The 22,355-nt window shown below is 46.4% G+C and overlaps 6 protein-coding genes across 6 annotated transcripts; all 6 read left to right on the top strand.

Moving 5' to 3' along the window:
- Nucleotides 1-12,466: 12,466 nt before the first annotated feature.
- Nucleotides 12,467-13,416, top strand: LOC128713555 (tryptase delta-like). Its single transcript, XM_053808416.1, has 3 exons — nt 12,467-12,708; nt 12,772-13,168; nt 13,237-13,416. The coding sequence occupies exons 1-3, from the start codon at nt 12,476-12,478 to the stop codon at nt 13,414-13,416; spliced, it is 810 nt and encodes a 269-aa protein (XP_053664391.1). The 5' UTR covers nt 12,467-12,475.
- Nucleotides 13,417-13,733: 317 nt separating this feature from the next.
- Nucleotides 13,734-14,699, top strand: LOC128711518 (brachyurin-like). Its single transcript, XM_053806397.1, has 3 exons — nt 13,734-13,969; nt 14,031-14,439; nt 14,520-14,699. Exons 1-3 carry the CDS (start codon nt 13,734-13,736, stop codon nt 14,697-14,699), a joined length of 825 nt encoding a protein of 274 aa, XP_053662372.1.
- A 507-nt stretch (nt 14,700-15,206) lies between these two features.
- LOC128711673 (serine protease 1-like) lies at nt 15,207-16,225 on the top strand. The gene is made up of 3 exons (XM_053806556.1): nt 15,207-15,520; nt 15,587-15,983; nt 16,049-16,225. Exons 1-3 carry the CDS (start codon nt 15,207-15,209, stop codon nt 16,223-16,225), a joined length of 888 nt encoding a protein of 295 aa, XP_053662531.1.
- Nucleotides 16,226-16,788: 563 nt separating this feature from the next.
- LOC128711631 (collagenase-like) lies at nt 16,789-17,816 on the top strand. The gene is made up of 3 exons (XM_053806513.1): nt 16,789-17,102; nt 17,166-17,562; nt 17,637-17,816. The coding sequence occupies exons 1-3, from the start codon at nt 16,789-16,791 to the stop codon at nt 17,814-17,816; spliced, it is 891 nt and encodes a 296-aa protein (XP_053662488.1).
- A 287-nt stretch (nt 17,817-18,103) lies between these two features.
- LOC128713958 (serine protease 1-like) lies at nt 18,104-19,178 on the top strand. The gene is made up of 3 exons (XM_053808832.1): nt 18,104-18,617; nt 18,680-18,921; nt 19,002-19,178. The coding sequence occupies exons 1-3, from the start codon at nt 18,104-18,106 to the stop codon at nt 19,176-19,178; spliced, it is 933 nt and encodes a 310-aa protein (XP_053664807.1).
- A 1,026-nt stretch (nt 19,179-20,204) lies between these two features.
- LOC128713222 (transmembrane protease serine 9-like) lies at nt 20,205-22,225 on the top strand. The gene is made up of 5 exons (XM_053808083.1): nt 20,205-20,643; nt 20,702-21,113; nt 21,253-21,365; nt 21,412-21,592; nt 21,655-22,225. Exons 1-5 carry the CDS (start codon nt 20,205-20,207, stop codon nt 22,223-22,225), a joined length of 1,716 nt encoding a protein of 571 aa, XP_053664058.1.
- Nucleotides 22,226-22,355: the final 130 nt, after the last annotated feature.

A 22,355-nucleotide genomic window follows, 5' to 3' on the forward strand; every position in this document is an offset into this window, starting at 1 on the left:
TAAATTCACTCTAACCTACTGACTCACATTGAACGGTGACTGCATTCCATTACAATTCAATAAAGCCTGTTATGTCAGTCGATTATGTTACGAAAGGAAATGGGCCTATTAATAGACACCCTAAATACAATATAATAAAAGAAAACTACAAACAGTGCAATCTTCGCCTCCGTTAGATACTTCCCATCCAGCTTTACAGCTACGCTTGTATGCCATTTTAATTTTGCCAATTTTCAATTACATCACGTTTCGACCAGGTTTGATTTCACCAGCAACAATATACCATCAGCTCGTTCGTTCCAACAAAATGCCCACCGGAATCTTATAATTTGCCGAACGCCGTACATACACTACGCTTTTCCTGCACTCGTGCGCACGTCTGTGCGCGTTTTCCTCTCTGCTTTTTTCTACATATCAATGCTAGCGCGCTTCCTTTTTCGCTTTCCGTGTGCGCTATAATAGCATTCAATTACACCCAACGAAGCATAACACCCAGCCGCCCACCCTCTACCCTATGTCACTAGCAACTTTGCATACAGCGCTCGGATATAAATCAAACCTCGTCTCGTGTACTTTACCAATTTTCGATCTACTATCGTCACGATCACTCACTTGTGTGGGCAAAACCTTATCAACGCCCTCGGAGTCAGTTCGCATGACGAGCGAATTTTCCACGACCGTGCAAAATTTCCCGAACCGTGCCGGGTCTGGTGCACCCAGGCGTCTGCCACCCCACTGTTTCGCTAATATTATTTGCGTTCGTTATGCTCACTTTGGCACACAAAAGACGCTCCTCCAAAACATCGTCGTGCCTCCGCGAAGTAACACAACGGCACAACCAAGCACCGGAAACGAGTGAATTTATAATTAAACTTAAATGCAACGCTTGCCTTCGGACAAAGGCGGCTGGCCTAAGCCGGGGGAGGGAGAGATGCCGTGAGGATGTTTGTGTGCCGAGATGATCGCTGCCATTTTCTCACTTGCACTTTCAGACGCTACCCGAATCAAGCGAGTGCTTCATCAACAATCCAGCGGGTGGAGTAGCGTACAACAGCGTAGCAGCAGTGTTGCCCGCCGGATGTGAAGATATTTCATTCCTCAACCTCAAAAAGTTGAAGAAGTTATAAAGTAAAGTTATGCCGAAAGACAAGACATGCCCTGGATTTGCCGAATGAAGGCCGTTCTTCAACGGCGATTGAGTCAATATTTTCACATGCAATTAGCATGGAGAAGGAAGAATGTTTAACCTAGCGATGTAAAGGAAAAAGAAAGCAATTGTTATACTTTGTCCAATGGTTTACTTCGCTAATAACTTGTATCAACACAAAAATTATATCCCCAACATGACAGCCAATGTCAATTCGTACGAGTAGGTTCGTCGCTCACTTTAAAATGAGAGTCAAGAAGAGAAATTTTCTAACATCGTCTCAACAACTCCGAGAGATTTCATTCATAAAATTAACAGAAAAATCACATCTTCAATGTACGTATTTACATCTCAACTCCTCGGAGCACCACTTTCAGCGTATACCAGGTACGTATAGTCGTCAACATTTGACTCCTTCTTAAGATCTTATCAAGACAACAGTTTCTTTAATAACTATGATATAACCATAATCATAGTAACAATGAAGAAATGCACGGTCATCAGACTGCCCCCGAACCAGCTGGTGGAATTTAATTAAAGCACCAACACAGTGTTAACCGCAACAAACTGGATCGTCCGTGTCTGTGCTGCTACTACCCCCATTCGAACAACTTGATGTCAATTGATATCGATTCCGTTATGCTACGCTCCGACGAACACAAGCAACTGGACACGAAACCGTATCGAGATTCTAACATCGCAACCATTGGCGGGTATTATTCTGCCCAATGACGCCGTTTCTACCATCCTAGGAGTGGAGCAAATGGATAAAATGTATCCATCAGCGTTTACCGCCAATACTATTAAAATGGTTTCTCTAGGGAGATGCACAGCACCACTAACATCCACTAAGAGATGCACATTTCACTGCTCAACTGCACTTTCGGGTGGGTAATGATCCACAGCAATTGAATTCTGTTGACCTTCTTTTCAGCTGCTCCGTTGTCCGTTCTCTTCGCTCCTACACGAGCGGGGGGTTGCAACCAATATAACTGACCAACAGAACGCAGCATGACACGAAGCGAAATAAATTTACTGCCTGACCATCAACCCCAATGGCGGTTCGCGCTGCTCCACTGCCGCAGCAGCAAACGATCGGCTATGGCGCCGTCAAGGAGGGGGTGGTGGTTCAGTTATCTCGCTTCAGTGTGCTCTGCTCGAGGATGTTCTGAAATCGGTTTGCAGAAAAACACAATCCCTCCCCTGTCCAGCGGGACCGTTCTAAAGCGAGCTCGATCGATTTTCGGTGCGTTTTAGCCACACCGGGGGAAAAAAAAACAGATTCTCGATTGACACAATTCTGTCAACGGGTAGTAGCGCCACACAACACAACAAGGCTTCCGCAGCACGGAGTCCATAAAAGAGCCGGTGTGAGATTACGCGTTATACCGTTTGCTGTTCAACTTCACTGCAGTGATTTCGTGTGCCCCTTTCCAGCGGAGATAATAATGATTCGATCGATTTTTTTCTTTATCCACACGTTCACATTTACGCTACTCTTGCGGGTAAGTAGAATGTTCCCTACTTGTGGAAAACATAGCCCAATGTGATCCGATTATGGTTTGCCATTGAATTTGCGAATGCGAAACACGTTTTTACGGTGTCACACAGATAGAAAGGTTGAGAAATGTATGAGCGCTCGAATCAATTCTCGCACGCAAGATATTTCCAGAGCATCCGGTGTGTTCTATTTTCCACAGATGGCACACAAAGCCATCTAGCTGTAGATTCACGCAGAAGCCGTTTTCGAAAACAACCACTTGTACCGAAGGCTTACAGTTCCAAGTGTAACCACTCTTATCGAAGTGAGGAGATTATTCTGGACAATGTGTCTGCAGCGTATGATGTATGAGGTTTAAGGTCGACACTTATCCCTCAACAAAAAGATTTCTTTGTTCAAAATACTTCCTTTGCTGTAATGCATTAATCCTCGAAACCTTTCTATCACGAACACCCAATGCGATTGAAGAATTATGTTATGTGTGCTGGCATACAATAAATCTTGGAAAAAACTAACAAAATTCAGGGGTATATGTAACATTACTTTCAAGAAGTCGTAGCTGGGCATTCTACGAACATATTTACATTACAGTGTACAATTTTTTTTCTTCTCGATTACCTTCGCATCGGACAAAAAGGAGAATTGCAATTGCAAAATGCTGCACTTCGCTGGTTCCACCTATGTGCCACCCCCCGTTTGGCTTGTGTAGTACACCCAAGGTAAAACTAAATATCCGCATTCAACTGAGATTTTAAGTACACATACACAACACCCTTTCTCTCCACCATCACCAACATACCCGTCGCGTCAGCCTGCTAAACACGGTTCTTAGCGAACGATGAACCACGGTACAATAGAATTTACACGAACCCTCCCCGTCTCTTGCCCGGAGCACCAGGCCAGGCTACATTTAATCTCTTTTAAGGTCTCTGTTTTCCGCTTCTATCACGGTACAGTGTCAGAAGCGCACAGAATATGCACCTTGCATTGTTGCCATGCACTTGTGTTGCACAGTTACTGCAGTCGGCTCTATTATCTAACGTACATTGTAGTGCGATAGCAATCGGGAGGAGGACAATGGGCATAGAAGAATTAATTTAGCATCATGCTTTTCATACCTGGCCTAACACAGCTTATTCTTTCATTTGATATCGCAAAACTGTCAACGATTTCTACCAACGAAATAGATGATATTTGAACTGTGCCTTGTATGAAGTATGTCACGACTTCAACTAAAACTTTAAGAAGCAGAATTCCGAGGCTAGAAGTAGTAAATTCTATCCTCTAGACAAAGCACAAGAATTCGTGGGTTATGTGTTACTTTGGTAGACTAAAAATACTAACCTAGAGTCGTTGTAGAACCCGCAAGGATTCTCGCTAGGGTGCATTATTTCACCAAAGGGTAAATGACCGGTCGCCATCATCCGCCTCGTCATCATTTACACATTCTACACTTGCTCTACAGTCTGCCCCCGCCCAATACCCCTGATGTGTATTACAACCCCTCAGAGGCACGAAGTAATGGCTGCGGCTCAAAGGAACAGTAAAATTAGACCCATTTTGTATATGCCCTTCTGCTATACGTGCACCAGCACCAGCAGCAGCTGCAGAGGGAGACCCTAATGGAATGGTGAAGCCCTGCCGTCCATTTTGATATTGGCCAAACAAGACCCTGCACTACCAACTGCTCGCCCTGATTGCTGCTGGCCCACTTCGGTCACCCCTTGCGCGATGGTCTCATTCTATTCGGAAGGGCATTTTAAATTATCCCCAGCCACACGTATGGGCACCCCGTTCGAAAGGCACGGGTTGTAACACGCGATCCACTCCCTGTTAAAGTGTGCTTGCGATGGATGGGAAAACATACCAACAACAACAACAAAAATGGAAAACTGAAGCAGTGCAAAAATTGAAGCAAAATAAAAAAGTGTTATAAACACTATGCTTCCCCCGGAACAAAACGTGAAGGCTTTAAAACATGGCAAAATGAACGCAGATTCGAACGAAACCATGTCAACAGTCAGTAGCGCCGTCAGGCAGGCAGTTGCGGGCGAGTTGCACGAAATGCATACAATTGTGCATCGATCAATGAATCCGTCATCCCTCTGCGTGAATGCGTGAAAATTCGGTCAAAGTGTCTATTTCGGGCGTTCTACCTCCGCCAGCTCAAGACACACACGCACTGAGCCAATGAGTCACCGAACGGAACGTTGGGCGACAAAACAGGAAGATATCTTTTGAGGTTGTGCTGATGCCATTTCTTGGCATGTTTTTCACTTTGCCCTCTTCCGTTCGGGTACACGGTTGACTCATGCACACGGCAGAGCAGGTTTGAGAACAGTTACGTTAATCATCATTAACGGCATCATCTTTCTGCAGTCATTGCCAGGCTGCTTCGCGCATACACCATCGATGCCCTTTTGCTCGCCACAAAGCGCACACAAGAATTGCAGCACCACCCAAGCATTCGGGGCGAGGGAGAATGAAACGCGCAGCGGGAAAACATGCTACGACACGTGGTCGGAAAGCGTAATGAAGGCGACATACCAGGAGACGTCAATGCCCTGGATGCTTTTCTTCCTGCGCTTGTGTTTGGTATGGGTGTTTTGTCTTTGTAGTCTGGAACTGGGCTAGACCAGCAGCGGAGAAACGTGCCCGGACCATGAAGCTCGCATTGCAAATCCTTCAATTCGATACATTTGTTCACATGACGATCGGAAAAACGGTAGAAAAAGGCTAATGAACATTGTCCCTGACAGGTTTGGAGATGGATCATTCTAGCAAAGGCACATTCTACACCATTGTGCCTTCTCCGATAGGGAAAAGGTGCCGTTTTTGTGCACTTCGTGCTTAAGAAGCACGTCTGTAAGGAGGCTCACACAAAAAGACTCCTTCCCCCGCTGTCGCCACCGGCCAACTTCCCACTGACACACTTCCGAGCACCCGGAGAAGTGGCGAGAAGTTTGAAGAGTTCAGCTTGAAAGTGGCCGGACGATTAGTGTCGAGTGTGAACAAGATGGCGTCCCGCCCTCGGTTGGGAGATGCTAGCGCTCGGGTGTAGTAAAAGGTGTTCACGTTGTTCTCAGCTGCTTGGTTGGCACACTTTTTTCCCCGGCGGTGGAAAGCGGTTTTAGCAGATGCTAGAAACCCCCTCTCGCTGCTCGATGGGAATAGCTTTTTTTATCTGTCCGCGTGTCTCTTTCAATAGGGAGTGAATGTTGCTGGGATGGCTTAGAAAACCAGTTCCAGGTTAAGAGCTACTTCCGAGTTATGGCCACACATTTGGATGAAGGCAACAAACACACATCACAACCGATTTGTCTGGCGGTCTGAAAGAAAGGTAGACGAATATCCATAGTGAAGATCACTTTATTCCACACATGAATGTCGCAAGTTTGCCAAAAGCGAAACAAGAACAGTACATTTTTAAGGGGGAACTTTTAATACACCAACTTTAACATTTTATTATCAACATGGACGAAAATAAAACCCGAATTTCTTCTGTCCGAAAACCCATGAAACTGTCCTTTTATGTTTTTCTTTTTCGCGTGGTAAGCTGTTTCCATTCCAGTTCACCCCGGTAACCGGTAACCGAATCACCGAAACCTTGGTGGCACTATAAGCAAGTTTGGCACCATCAATTCCCCAATGCCATGGTCAAGCGAACAGCCCTCCCCCCCGAACCGGATTGACCATCATCGTCGTTGGACAAAATAATGAAACCGTAAGCGAATGGTTGGGCCTCAATGTTGAACGACCAAGCTACACACGCACCACATTAACCTGCCCTCCAAAAGCTCATCCGAACCTGAACGTAAAACAACAACAAAAAAGACATACATACATACACATATAAACATATACGCACTAAAAACCAACGGTTTTAATGCTAATGGCACTAATTGATGGATGGCCACAGAAAGGAACAGAAACTGCTGAACCTGCGCATTCTTGATGCGTTTACGGCCTAATAGTTGCGTGTTCTGAGTTTGTGGCGCTCATGTTCGACTGTTTTTTTTTTTTTGAGCAAAATTACATCACTCTTTAATGCCTAATGTGCGCGGCCAATTATCCTTAAAAATCATCAGGCCATGCTATGAGCTGTAAACGAACGACGAGGAAAAAAAAACTGCACACACCTTCAATTTGCTCGTGTGCAAAAATTAACTGTTTTCAATCTAAATGAGGCGTATTTTTTTCCTAACGCTGGAATTTACCTATTTGTTTGTAGCGTGTAAGTTGTTGTAAGTTAAAAGATAGTATTTACCTTAAAACATTACATATCAACGGGAAAATGGACGTGGTGTGGATAACAATATCACAAAACGAGTGCAACTATTTCAACATTGTTTTCCAACTCTTTGGTTACACATATCAAGCATCTCTCCCGAAACATCAGTGGTTAACACAGCATCGCGTGGAGGAATGCTTAAAATTCGAACTCGTACCCAACTGTATGCCAAACAACTAAAACTGTCACCCTTTCCACACAATGCAATGAGTCGGAAAAAATACTAATAACAATCTCAAAGCGCCAGTAAACAACACACACGCGTAGCTACACCTTTGCGCTTAAGCAGGGTCTTACGGCAAATAGTGCAGTGCTGTTGCACCGTCCATAACCCAACGGGAAGCTCCATGACAAGTGTGACGTTATTTACAATTTCCCTTCAGCTACCGAAGCACCGTCGTCAGCACGCCCTCGTTATCACACCACTTCCCGATCACATGTCTCCATGTCCCCATTGGTTGTCCTCGGCTATCTCGCTACAAAGCCCGGAAAAGAACGAAATTTTCCAAACAGACGAAAACACCAACCCGGAACGTTCGTACCGTCCGCGGGCCGTTTCGTACCCCGGAAGACAAAAAACCCGCGCACATACGCCGGACGGACACACCACGTTTCCAAACAACCCCGTCAACCCCCAGTACGTTCTAAATCACCCTTTCGAAATGAGTATCACCACCCCGACCGCGAGCGATTCTGATGGGGGGTCGCTTGTGGTGCAGTGCTATCCGGCGAAAGGAGTGCTTTGGAAAACAAAAAACACCACTAGACAAACAATGGTACAACATAACCTCCAACACGGCCAGTTTCCGCCTGGCTGGAGATCGTCGGGCGCTGGAGGTGCTTTACGGAGTGGACGAGAGTGGAGAGCTATACGCTTTCCGGTTCACGGGATGGTTGAGCCGGTGCCAAACTGAAGCGCACATTGGCGTGTGTTGATATAATCGCATGGAAATGATCAACGGATCAACGGATTATAATGATCGCCAGTCCAAACGGGAAATGAAACACCATAAACAGCACAAGTCACGCACAGACACTTGCGAAATTGATATTTCTTCCGATAATTAACACGAAAAGATAAAAGATTTTAACTATGGACAGTTGAATCATCGACGAAAATTAAGTCATCTTGAAGTGAGTTATAGTACGGGAGAAAATACTAAACATACGGTATAGCAGTGCATTAAATTCCACCACAAAATTGGGAAGAAAATCGAAAAGCGTTCAATTCATCGTACGACACTTTATGGTGCCATGACCAGGATCGAACATTCTCCTTGGCTGTGGTTTGCTGTTTGCTTTCTATCAACAAAGAAAATGCCATGCTGGTGCATACAAAAAGCATCTTACAGACGACCTTCAGGGCAAATCCCCAAAATGAGAAAAAGCTAACCGTGTCCTCCAACACTTCGCACACAAACCGACTTACTGCTAGGAGAACACCAAAACCAGGTCAACACATTTGGAGTTCCATAATGCTGTTGGGTGGTTTGCGCCATAACAGTCCCCAGTTCTCGTCCTTTGTTTGCTGCCCTACAAGAGTGCAGTCGGGTTCCAGTACCTACACGCAGTGCTGTACATTAAAAAAGTTAGACCCCGAAATCCAATAATGCCACCGGGACTTATCTTGGCAAACTGAAGCATGAAACCCCGATTAGCACTGTCAGTTTTAATGTTTTGAATCACTCTAGCTTTACGTGATCTTTTGTGCAAACGTTTCAATGGTATAACGGAACAGCTCTTTCTACATGCGTCTTCACTTACTGAACTTTAGAAGCTAATCAAGGACACTGTGTAGTAATTGGGTGGACCAATGAAATGGTTGCTATCGAACACTTTCAACAAGTTGAGCTTAACAAAACTAACGATGTTGTACAATAATGTTGTAACCCATCTTTACATATAGGACAGCAACTATTTTCTTTATTTCTTCCCAAAGTTCTTGTTTTTTTGTGAAATGTGTTGTGCAAACGAACCACAAACGTGTTGCCGATCCAATTCCACTATCAGCCCACTTTATCCCTACTTTTTTGTTACTCTCAACACTCCTCCTGACAGGGGACATGAAAAATTCAAAACGATTCTCATTGGTTTGTTAAATTTTTGAAGAGTTCAACACGTTTTCACACCGATGGTTTTCCGATGCCAATACTCGACCGTAAGATTTCACGCTGCCACGTCGCTATGCGTTCCAAAACGTTTCAGGAAACAAAAACTTTACTTGCAAATAATACATACAAGCTACATTTTCATTGCAAATCCAATTTAATATACCAGAAAGTAGAAGAAGAATTAATTCAATTCGCTTATAGGCATACAAAACAGTAACTACATTAATTAATCCAATCAAACGAATAATAAGCTACCCGGCAAACGCCTGTCCAAGCGTTGTTTCATACTACTGCGCCATCAAAAGTACAATCCGTCATGTATACTTCCGTTACAAAAACATCACACTCATGTTTAACATTGGCAATGTTCAGAATTCTCATGGCACTAAAGGCGCTTCCTAAATTAACCTCGAATGGAACGAATGTTGTTCTTTTCGGTCTCTCGTAACCACTGCACTGCCCTGGTGGTAGGTTTAATATTGTGAAATGAAGAACCTCTTCCTGCCTGTTGGGGGCATCCGTTTATTGAACTACGTAAACTATATCCCAAAAGTGCCGGCACGCTTTGCTCAATAAAATCGTAAATTTGAAACCAATTAACCGATGGCGCGGAAGCAGATCCATCGATATTGGAGGACGGAGTCGTGTTAAACTTTGCTGGTTCAAGGTTCGACGTGTCTGGAGGTAGTCGTCGGGGTAGAATAATCTAACCTCACTTCTAGCGTAACGGTTGGGGAATCGGAATTTGTAGGATCAGTTTATGACTGTGCTAAGTTACACCATATCGGTGCAAAAAGGGTAACTGCCGCCAGAGCATCGATATTGAGGTAATGAAAGATTCAGCTGGTTGGAGCTTTAGATACATCAAAAGAGACCCCCCGACTATACAACAAATGTGTGCTAATTTTTAATTCAAATAACCCGCGGTGTCAAAGTCCTCGAACAAAAAAAAAGCATTTATAGCAAATTTATATTCAAATATACAAATGTAAAGTCATTAGAAATTAAATCAATGAATAAAATATAGTTTTTATGCAAAACTTGGATAAAACCTAATTAAATCATCAAACAAATTTTTAGTTTCCGAAAACAATTGATGAACAGTTTCGCATAAGACAACTGTACGGATGACAGCTCTTTGGGCTACCGAACAAAACAAAGAGTCGAACACGGAAGGAAAATAAGGGGTAGTACAAATTTATGAGCTGTTGCTGTAATTCCTTTCATGACGTGGAAAATACTGATCTGTCCAAGAACGGCGACATGTTCTACTCGGTGCGTTGGTAATGTTGTTGTTATTGTTGTTATTTGCTACTTTCCCATTCTCCCGAAACCGGTTTCAACGCGATATGTATGCTGCTGGTGCTGGCCATGCTGGGGGCCAGGTAAACAAGTATGAGTAACACCGAACCAAGACGAACTTCGAAAAGAGGCAAAGAAAACACTCCCTGGCCCAATTTGTGCGTGCCGCTCTTCTGAATGCAGTCACCAAAATGCGCATGTTGTGTGTGCATCGGAAAACAACGTACGAAAACAACAACTACTACCACTACAACGAATTGGACGAATTTTTACGCCAAAACGCGGAAACTTAAATCTTTACATTAGTTTTTCCCGTTTTTTTTTCGCGTCATTTAATTCAAGAAGAAAATAATAGAACTCACGCGGTCGTTGGCTGCTGTTTGCTTTTTTCCCTTCGGCTAGTTGATTTTCTGTTTCGTAGACATCTAGCGCCTCTCTCGCTCTTTCGCTCTCACACACTCTGCTGCTCTCTTGCGGTGTATTTGTGCACTGCTCGCTCGCTCTAGCTTTCTCGCTCTTGCTCTGTATCTTTATACAGCTTTTCGCTCGCTCTCACAACTCTGCACACACTAAACAAAGAAGCCCAAAAGAATGGATTGGCCTCCTCTGGTGAAAAAACTAAAAACGCACTTCACATATTCACCGGATGCAGATTATGCTTTTTTCCACGCCTGCACTTATTGGTGCACTTTTCATTCAACTTTTCCAACGGCCACCGACAGAAGGATCAATCGAACACTTTGCAAACAGAACGCACACCACCCACCGCACTGGCCACGACCGCCACCACCACCACCAACACCACCAGCAGACAGAATTAAGCTAAAAAAATTCAGGGGTGTGTTATCGCGGATTTTTCATCGAATTCTAATCGGGACGCGAGCTGTTAAACAATGCCACTACACAGCCATCACTCCACGAATCGGCCACCGCGCACACCAAAGCCCTTTGCCGACTCTAGACAGACGGTGAACACAGAGTCACACTGCAAACACCAAGCATACCCGCGGACAGCTTGTCCCGTGGTGGAAGATTGGCACACAATCCCTTCGATTTCAGCGAACTGGTTTTCTATTCGGCACAGTTTGATAAGCTGCTTTCATACACCTAAAATCTTACTGTTCTAAGCAAAACATTCGGAGCGAGGCACGAACGCACCGCACGCACGTCCGTTCGCTTGGGCTGCTCGAATGACTGTGAGCGGCGTTTGCACACAACTACAGAAGCACCCACCGTGCTGAGTCGCACACCGTTTACGGTCTATTCATGCGCAACACAAACAACACTACTGTTGCAATACAGAGGCAGAGAGAGAGCGAGAGAGAGAGAGAGATAGAGAGAGAGAAGTCTTGCTTTTTCGAACGCTAGAGCAAAAATTAAAATTAAATCAGCATAAGTTTAAACAGTACCAAAACCTTATTTTAAGCTTTTACACACCACAACAAGCACTAGCAAAACACTTTTCACACAATATTAATTTCCAACATAGCACAAAACCATTTATCCAACAGTAGAAAGCTCCCTGCATGAAGCACGGATAATCGAGCACGAGCAGTTTGTCCGACCGATTTCGATCAGTTTGAAGTTTTTGTTCGAGCAATCTTACGTATTTTAAATTTAAACAGTTTATTTGGGGTTAAAACGATTAAAATCTTGTAATCACAAATTATCTTATTTATCTTATTAATTATATTTTCATTTAGAACAAAAACAACAAGAACCAACAACATAAAAAGGCAACAACTAATCAAACAATATTAATTAAATTGCACTACCTACATCAGGATTTACCTCAGAATTTAAAATATGCACTCTAGGTCTTTATGTCCTGTTGAGAATTGAAATTTTAAAGAAAATATGAAAGAAAATATAATGCATCGTTGCTCATGCTAGGAATAAGTTCCTCAGACAAGCTCCGGGTTTTCCATAGGTTTCCTGACAAGTGCCTAAGATTCGGCTCGTTGTTACCCAGGATATAGACCAATACCCATACTTTTCCGTGCAGCCCCTTATCAAAAGATAGCTTCACATCTTGTTATCGCGCGCTTGCGATGTTAGCAGATGCCCGAAAACCACTCTACATCCGAATGCTTCCCAGTGTCCAACGAAACGCTGAACCGACCATGTTGAAGTTGCTAGTGATCTGTGTTGTTGTTGCCGGTGGTGCGATGGCCATCGGCGATGTGTCGCAGAAGTCGCATCCCAATTCCCGTATTACCGGTGGTGAACTTACCGATCCTCGTGCCGTTCCCTTCATCGTTGGTATTTTAATTTCCGGCTCATCGGCTCATTCGTTCTGTGGCGGCATTCTGATTTCTCCAACGCACGTCCTCACGACAGCCAGTTGTGTATCGAGGTAAAGCTTGTATCCCGTTCTGTTACGCATTGGTTTTGCTTAAGATACTGCTCTTTTTTACAGCAACCCAACTCTGACGGTACTTCTAGGCGCTAGCGATATGACTCGGATCCAAGAGTTTATCGGTGTGGCCAATATTCTGGTCCATCCCAACTATAGCTCGTTGTTGAATCGGGACGATCTAGCCATTCTGACGATGGATCGACCAACTCCGTTGAACGAATACATTCAGGTGGCTAACCTGCCACGCTGGTCGCATATGGGCAATTCCTTTAACGGATTCGGGACCACGATCAGTGGCTGGGGAAATACGGGAAATCGTGACAACGAGCCCATTCCGATTCCGAACCTCCATTACATCCGAACGCCGGTGATCAGCAACACTGTGTGTGGATTGTCTCACAACTTCATTCGTGATGATCATATCTGCACCTCCGGAGACATCGGAGGTCCTTGCAATGTAGGTATATTGGTCCGCTTTGCAAACCAATACATGATCTTGTAATATTACGACTCTTTACTCTAAAGGGTGACGATGGAGGTCCCGTAACGATAACGGAAGCCGGTGAATCGATCGTGATCGGAATGCATTCGTTCCACTACAGCGGGCTGTTTGGGTGCGATCGTGGCCGTTCCGCAGTACATGTGCGTCTTAGCAATTATCTCAACTGGATTGACGGGCACTCGGACGCAGTAATCAGACCATAAACCCATCGGTCACTATGTCGAAGATATTGCTCACAGCCCTTGCAGATTGGTGTGCTACGTGGGGGAGGTCGTACGTCATTGCAGCGCCTAATCCAGACTTAAGCGACCGTTGATCCTTTATCTTATCCGTTTTGGCAATTACTTGAATAAAATGGCAACAAATGGGTACAACTGGCTTTTATGGTCGATCACGTACGAATTTCATGGCTAATCGTTGGTTCTATCTTTGGGAAAATCCCACCAATAAACTGGGGCGGAAAATGCACAGCAATAGCTCAGTCAAGTTTGTGCAGTTCGAACGAAACGATCCTATCATGATGAAGCTCTGCGGTGTTGGGTTGTTGGTTGCCCTGGTGTGCTGTACCATTGGAGCAACATTGGCGATTGATTTACGCGAGCCTTCTACACGGATCAGCGATGGACAGGTGGCAGGTCCCAACCAGTTCCCATTTATGGCGGGAATTCTTATATCGGGCACCTCCGATCGATCATTCTGTGCTGGAGCTCTAATTTCTCGCCGTTTCGTTCTAACGGCAGCGGCGTGTGTAGTTGGGTGAGACATGACTATCAATTGTGATCCTTTCCTATATGCACTAAACTCTGTTCTACAACAGCTCCAACACGTTCACGGTACTGCTAGGAGCAACTGATATGACCCGCATTGAGCAGATCATCCCAGTGCTTAACATTCCTTCGCACATAATCGTTCATCCGGGGTATAGTTCGCTGCTGAACAGGGATGACATTGCCCTGCTGCAGCTGTCCCATGAGGCTAATCTTACACCGAATGTTCAGGTGGCTAATTTGCCCCGTCGATACCACACGGCCTTCACGTTCAACGATTGGGCAGCAACCGTAGCTGGCTGGGGTAATACCGGTAACCGGGACAATGAGCCTATCCCACTGCAGCAGCTGCTGTTCGCTTCCGGATCGGTAGTGTCCAATTTCGTTTGCGGCATTTCACACAGCTTCATCCGTGATGGCAATATCTGCAGCTCCACTGACAATGGAGGACCGTGCAATGTAAGTCTCGTGTTAACAGAACGTTCTTGGTGCGTTAGGATATTTGTTCTTATTTTACTGCCTTCTTGTCTAATCTACAGGGTGATGAAGGTGGTCCGGTCTGGGTTACTGAGGGTGGTGAAACGATCATCATTGGAGTTCATTCGTTCCACTATGATGGACTGTTCGGATGCGATCGAGGCCGATCGTCGGTACATACCCGCGTTACGGAATATCTTGACTGGATACAGGACAACACCGATGTAGTGATTAGACCATAAATGTCTCCCAAATAAATCGAAATGGAGGGAAAACTGCAACAAGTTAATTATGTCTCGATATCATTCTTCAGCGGAGGATTGTTATTTCGAAAGAAAAGTTCTTAAAGCATCCAAGTCCTAAAGTAAAGAATATTAACAACTCTAGAAAACTCCACATTTTCCCTCTGAAGTTTGTCACATCACAACACGTACTGTGATGACCGCGAAAATTATACCTAAAGACGGTTAGCACTCGTTTAATATGATACTGTGACATGCAGAGCACCCCCCATATCTTCAAAAATAGGTAGCCTAACAGATTCGTAAAATATTGCTTATCGTTAGCGTGATATACAGAATCTCCCGACCTGCTCAGCCAATCTATGCAGCAAGGCAGCTCTTGCGCACAACGCGTGGGGCCTACCCAAATCCATCTCCAGTCACAATCCCGATAAGCTTGCTCTATAAAAACGGACTGTACAGCATGGTCCCATGCCTAGTTATCTCTCACCCAGCGTACAGGTAACCATGAAGTTGTTCATTGTGCTAGCAGCCGCCCTACTGGGGACGGTGCACTCCTCCCCGGTAGATCCGCGTGCGATCGACTGGTCCGTAGTACGTATGCTCCATCAAACTGATGCCGTTCGTGCGAAGCAAGGACTGGCTCCCCTCACGGATGATGAGGTACGCTCGTCAAGAATTGCCGATGGACAGATGGCCACTCCCACCCAGTTCCCGTGGGCAGTCGGTGTGCTCATATCCGGTTCGTCATCGCACAGCTTCTGCAGTGGTGTGCTGATTTCGCCTCGTTTCGTCCTTACCGCTGCCGTGTGCATTTCTGGGTAAGAAGCAATGGAAAACAGCACCGTGACCAGCAAATACTGATGAGAGTTTCATCTCCGTTCTAGTTCCAATACGCTAACCATTCTGCTCGGTGCCTCGGACATGACGCGCGTGGAAGAGTTTATCGGTGTGTCGAACATCTTGTCACATCCGAACTATAGCTCGTTCTTCAACCGGGATGACATTGCCATTCTGACGCTTTCGAACCCAGCACCGATCCGGGATACGATCCGTCCGATCGATCTGCCACGCTGGAGTGATGTGAGCAATAACTTCAACAACTGGGCTGCTACGACCGCTGGCTGGGGTAATAGTGGACGCCGTGAAAACGAACCCATCCCCATCCAGGAGCTGCACTTCGTGGTGGATTCTGTCAATTCCAACTTCGTCTGTGGTCTGTCGCATACGTTCATCCGCGATACGCACATCTGCACCTCTACCGATAATGGAGGCCCGTGCAATGTAAGTCTTTCGGATTGACCAGTTTGTCAGTTGTTCTCTTACTGACTTTTTCATTCTATCTCCAGGGTGATGAAGGAGGTCCGATCACCGTTACGGAAAGTGGACGCACCTTCCTCGTGGGTATCCACTCGTTCCACTTCTCCGGCCTGTTCGGGTGCGATCGTGGACGATCGGCGGTGCATACGCGCATCACCGAATATCTGGGCTGGATCCAGGATAATACCGATGTCACCATTCAGTAAAAGTGAGGCTGCTCGTAAGGATTTGCTTTTGGAAAATCGCTACGAAGTGCGGCAAGGACGATTGATGTAAGATGTAATGTACAAAGTTCACTAATGCTAATAAATCAACAATCTCGTACCAATAGGACGTGGAGGACTATCGGTTTCGAGATGTGACTGTGATCTTTTGCAAAACGGTGTTAGTACGTCCCCAATAATTTATTTGTTCAACTCCGAGCATGTCTAGCTTATCTGGTTCAGACACTTGCATGCAATCTTTTCGAACCCTGAAGTGAATTGTGCTCGGCTGTACAAAAATAGGTATCAAATGTAGATAAACTGATAAGAAATTGTTATCTGATACACAAAAAGTATTTGTAAGGAAGCCAAGCTACAAGAAAAACTATTCAACTTACTGCGTAGATAGTACCTTATCAACCAGCCTGGCAGGAACTGAGTGACGATATCATTTTCCGTTTGATAACGCCAATGGGCCGTCACAGTCGCCATAAATTGACCCGAGCTTCGAAGACAACCGATCAGTTGTCTCCAGTGTCAATTAGTTGTAAAACGGTGTTACAAGTATGAAATCCCTACTACTCTTTACCGCTGTCGTTCTGGCCACGGTACATTCGGTAGCTGTCGATCCACGCAAGATCGATTGGACGTTGGTACGCACGCTGCACCAAACTGATGCTTTCCGCGCGAAGCAAGGACTTCCACCGCTGACGGACGATGAGATACGGTCGGGACGGATTGCCGACGGTCAGATTGCATCTCCAACACAGGTCCCGTGGGCAGCCGGTGTGCTCATATCCGGTTCATCGTCGCACAGCTTCTGCAGTGGTGTGCTGATCTCTCGACGACATGTTCTGACGGCCGCAGTTTGCATTTCTGGGTATGTGTGTGGAAGCCAACCACCGAAATGAACGTCCAAATTACTAATTTTTTGTTTACGCAGTTCTAACACGCTAACCGTCCTACTGGGTGCCTCCGATATGACGCGCGTCGAGGAGTTCATCGGCGTGTCGAACATTCTGTCGCATCCGAACTATAGCTCGTTCTTCAATCGGGATGATATTGCCATCCTGACGCTATCACAAGAAGCTCCAATCCGGGATACGATCCGCCCAATCGATTTGCCCCGCCAGAGCCAAGCCGGGAATGATTTCAACAGTTGGGCCGCTACGACCTCCGGCTGGGGCAACTCTGGACGTCGGGAAAATGAGCCCATTCCCGTCCAGAATCTACAGTTCGCTGTCGATGCGGTTACATCCAACCTGCGCTGTGGATTGTCCCACACATTCATTCGTAGTACGCACATTTGCACACTGACAGACAATGGAGGACCTTGCAATGTAAGTTTTGGTACAATTGCTAGAAGGGTAAGTGAATACACCGTCCACTAACTCAAACTCATTTTCATTCCCAGGGTGACGAGGGTGGACCAGTGACGGTTACGGAAAGTGGACGTACAATCCTAGTGGGCATTCACTCCTTCCACTTCTCCGGCCTGTTCGGATGCGATCGTGGACGTCCCTCAGTACATACACGCATCACGGAATATCTGGGCTGGATCCAGCAGAATTCGGATGCCATTGTAGAGCCATAGTTGTATCGAATGTTCGACGTAAATAAATCCATCCGACCTTATCAGTTGTATCAACCGAACACCTGAATGAATGTTGTAAGGCGTGGCCTGCTCTGTTTTTAATTCTCGCAATGCGTCACTCGTTAAAGGTGTTTCTCGAAACCGTTTTCCATCGACTGACCAACCAAGATTTCAAATCAAATTGATAAGATTAGCACCTCAACGTTGGACGGGAAGTGTGCTAGGTAGCTGCATATATACACCAGCCAGTTGCTAATCCTCGTTCAGTCATTCTATACACACTAACGATGAGGATACTATCAGTGGTTACCTTGTTAGTGGCGATTGTCGCTTTTACCCAGGCGGCGGTTACGCGCCTGGAAGATATCAACTGGGCCGAGGTACGTCCGGTGCAGGAAAGTCCACTGTTCAAGGCAAACCGTGCCTCCAGCTTTGTCAATCGTTACTTGGATAATCTGAAACCGGTACAACCGCTGCCATCACCTGTCCGAAGCGGGCGCATCAACAATGGCGTCATCGTTGGTCCGACCGATATTCCCTACATTGTCGGCGTGCTGGTTTCGGTCGAGCACGGAACGTACTTCTGCGGGGGTGTGCTAGTATCGGCAACACACGTTCTTACTTCGGCTACCTGTGTTGAAGGTCAATCGTCGATCACGGTGCTGCTTGGTGCGAGTGACATTACGCGCGCTCACGACTTCATACTCGTCAGTCACGTTCGGGTTCATCCTGATTTTAGTTCCTTTTTCCAAGCGAACGACTTGGCCATACTGACTCTTTCCCGGGAACCTCGATTCAACGGTAATTGGAGGTCTGGTTTGATTTGGAGCTACCATTAATCAAACGTCCTCTTTGAATTGCAGACCAAATTCAAATTGCACGTCTTCCACGTCGTGCTCAGGTGGGTGAATCGTTCGCCAACGCTTGGACCACAATCAGTGGCTGGGGTGAAACGGCTTCCAACACTGGCGAGGCACTTCCCATGCAACAACTGCATTCCGTTCGATCTCAGGTCATCTCGAACTTTAGCTGCACGATTAGCTTCCCGCTTTATCTGAGGTCCTCGAATATTTGCACCTCGTCGGACGGTGGTGCTCCGTGTGTGGTAAGAATACTACACGTCTTTTTAACGCTTCTTTGCATCACCTTATTTGATTCGATTGTTTGAATTTTGTCCTTTTTCAGGGTGACGAAGGAGGTCCAGTGACAGTTGAAGAGGAAGATGGACAGTCCACAGTGATCGCAATCCATTCGTATACGTACTCCCGTGGCTGCACTCGTAGCTGGCCAGCAGTTCATACGCGTGTCACGGATTACCTTAACTGGATTGAAATCTACACTGGTGCTAGTATTCGTGCATAGATAACAATCAGACGATGTTCGTTAAATACAATCAATTTGTGTAAAATGCAAAAAAAACACATCTTTATTTCTTTCATTTTCATACCACTCTTAACACGTCCGAGTACGCTTCGATACAATCCAGATATTCCGTGACAGGAGTATGAACGACGTGAACGAGTACAATCCAATCAAAAACTTACGACCCGTGATGCAGATGTGCTGATCTGAAATTTGAAACAGAAAGGATACGCCTTAGTTGACTAAACTTGCCCGATAACATCCTTAACGGGCTGCCCGATAACATCCTTAACGGGCTGCCCGATAACATCCTTAACGGGCTGCCCGATAACATCCTTAACGGGCTGCCCGATAACATCCTTAACGGGCTGCCCGATAACATCCTTAACGGGCTGCCCGATAACATCCTTAACGGGCTGCCCGATAACATCCTTAACGGGCTGCCCGATAACATCCTTAACGGGCTGCCCGATAACATCCTTAACGGGCTGCCCGATAACATCCTTAACGGGCTGCCCGTTAACATCCTTAACGAAGAGGGTTAAAGCGACGCTTTTCTAGCCCATTTCTATGTCAATTCATACAGTTTTTCCTAGTAAACAGCTTTTTTCGGGGCCCCCCACACAACAAGGCCCTAGGCGGCCGCCTTTTCCGCCCACCGTTAGCTCCGCCGCTGATCAAGGGGCACAATTTTATCACTCATTCCTTCATATCGAATGATAAAGTCTCACAATAACCCCCCTTAAGGTTCGCTTTTAAACCTTATTTATTAGCCACATCATTGGTGCGATAGTATGGACGTGCTCCTTAATGCGCCTCTGCTTTTGTGTCCAATCACCATCACGATAAGCGTCCCGATGTAAAGAAAGAAAAGCTCCAACTGCGACAATCCCCCCTGCGAACCATTATCCACCACACACTTCACGTTAATGAGTTCTTTATTCCGAGGTGTGACAATTCGAACTAAAAACCCGCAAACTCCCATCGGCTACAATTCATTGTGCGTCTACTGTTAGTACGAGCAAGATGGCAAAGTATTGCGCATTGGTGTTTCTGGCAACCGTGCTGTGTGTGGCGTCGGGCGAGATCCGATCGGCGCAGGATGTTGACTGGAGCCAGGTGCGTCGATTCTATGATCCAAAGGCGAACGTACCGGAACGTCGCATCAACAATGGCCAGATCGCAACTCCAACCGATGTACCGTGGGCGGTCGGATTGCTTGTGTCTCTTACGTCCGGCACGAGTTTCTGTGGCGGTGCACTGATTTCTCCGACTCACGTCTTGACGGCGGCATCCTGTGTGAGTGGTCAATCGTCCATTACAGCGATGTTGGGTGCGAGCACCATTGCAACTACGTCCGACTTTGTGCCAGTGTCTCACATACGGGTGCATCCCGATTACAGTTCCTTCCTCGATCGGGACGATATCGCCATCCTTACGTTGGCCCGTGAGCCTCGCTGGAATGGTAAGTTCCGTGATGAGTCAACACACGCCAACACATTAACAGCGACGCTTCGTTGCAGACCAAATCCAAATCATCAACCTGCCACGCCGCATGTACATTGGCCACTCGTTCAACAACTACATCACGACGATCTCGGGCTGGGGTGAAACTGGTACCAACACGGGCGAACCTCTGCCGATGCCGAATCTTCGCTTCATCCGCAGCCCTGTCATCACGAACCTGAGCTGCGAGTTGTCCTTCCTGCTGAATAATATCCGCAGTACGCACATCTGTTCCTCGACCGATGCTGGCGCACCGTGCGTTGGAGATCAGGGTGCACCGGTGACGGTCACCGAGAACGGGGAAACGTTCCTGATCGGTATCCACGTGTTCACTGCATCGCGCTGCGAACGTGGCCGTCCGGCCGTGCACGTACGTCTCACGGAGTACATGAACTGGCTCGAGCTGAACACTGACGCCCTGATCCGGCAGTAAATCGACCATTGACCACAAGTTCTCTTTCGGAAGCAATAAAATCCTCTTTATCGTCATCACACAGTCTGATCATCTTATCTCTTACGTCCGTAGCTATGACTTGACGGGGATGTGTTATGCTCTTTCTGCGCACAGGGAATTTCCACGCATAAATACGACGCACTCTATTGCTAGTGTCCGCTGTAGTCTGGCGAGCTTAGACTGGAAGCATCATCACCATGGCAGGATCATCGTGGAATCGTTGCGCTGTATTGATTCTAGCTGGTGTCGTGAGTTGCTGTATGATCGTTCCAGCCTGCGGTAATCCGCTGCTGGACGTACCAGACAGACGTATCAACAATGGGATAGAAGCTGGTCCCACTGATGTACCATTCGCGGTGGGTATTCTTGTGACGCGTCCTTCCCAAACCTACTTCTGCGGTGGTACACTAATCTCGCTGCGCCACATCCTTACCTCTGCCTACTGTGTCGATGGGTAAGCGAAGGTTTAGAGAGATATAGTATTACTGCTAATCGGACGGTGTTGGGTTTTTGCAGCTATCGTACTATCACCGTCATGCTCGGTGCTTACGACATGACCTTGGTGCAGGACTTCATTACCGTCTCGTCCGCGTTGGTACATCCGAACTACAGCTCGTTCTTCACGTCGAACGATCTGGCCATCCTGACGCTCTCCCGCCCAGCACAGCTCAGTGAACGGGTGCAGATCGCTCAACTTCCCAGCCGTTTGTACATTGGACATTCGTTTAACAATTACGAAGCCACGATAGCCGGTTGGGGACGGACGGGATCCAATACGGGCGAAGTCGTCCCGGTTCGTCGTCTACTGTACTTCCGGGCCCGTGTCATCACCAACACGAGCTGTCTGATTAGCTTCCCGCTATATCTAAGCTCGACCAACATCTGCACTTCGACCGGGACCGGTGCTGCCTGTATCGGAGATGAAGGTGGTCCGGTTACGGTTACCGAGAACGGACAGACCATTTTGATCGGTGTACATTCGTACGGGTTTTCGATGGGCTGCGAACGTAGCTGGCCATCGGTACATACGCGTATCACAGAGTATCTCACGTGGATAGAAAACAATTCCGACGCAGTAGTTGTATGAATAAAGGCCGAGCGATGACGTATGTAACCGAGAGTTCCTCCATTGTACACCGCGTTGTGTATTACAAATTTGATAGACTAATCGACTAATGTTGTTGAAAACCGTAAATTAAGTACTCGGACTGTCTTGG

Source organism: Anopheles marshallii, chromosome 3 (genome assembly GCF_943734725.1).
Source record: "Anopheles marshallii chromosome 3, idAnoMarsDA_429_01, whole genome shotgun sequence".
In the NCBI taxonomy this organism is placed as follows: Eukaryota; Metazoa; Arthropoda; class Insecta; order Diptera; family Culicidae; genus Anopheles; species Anopheles marshallii.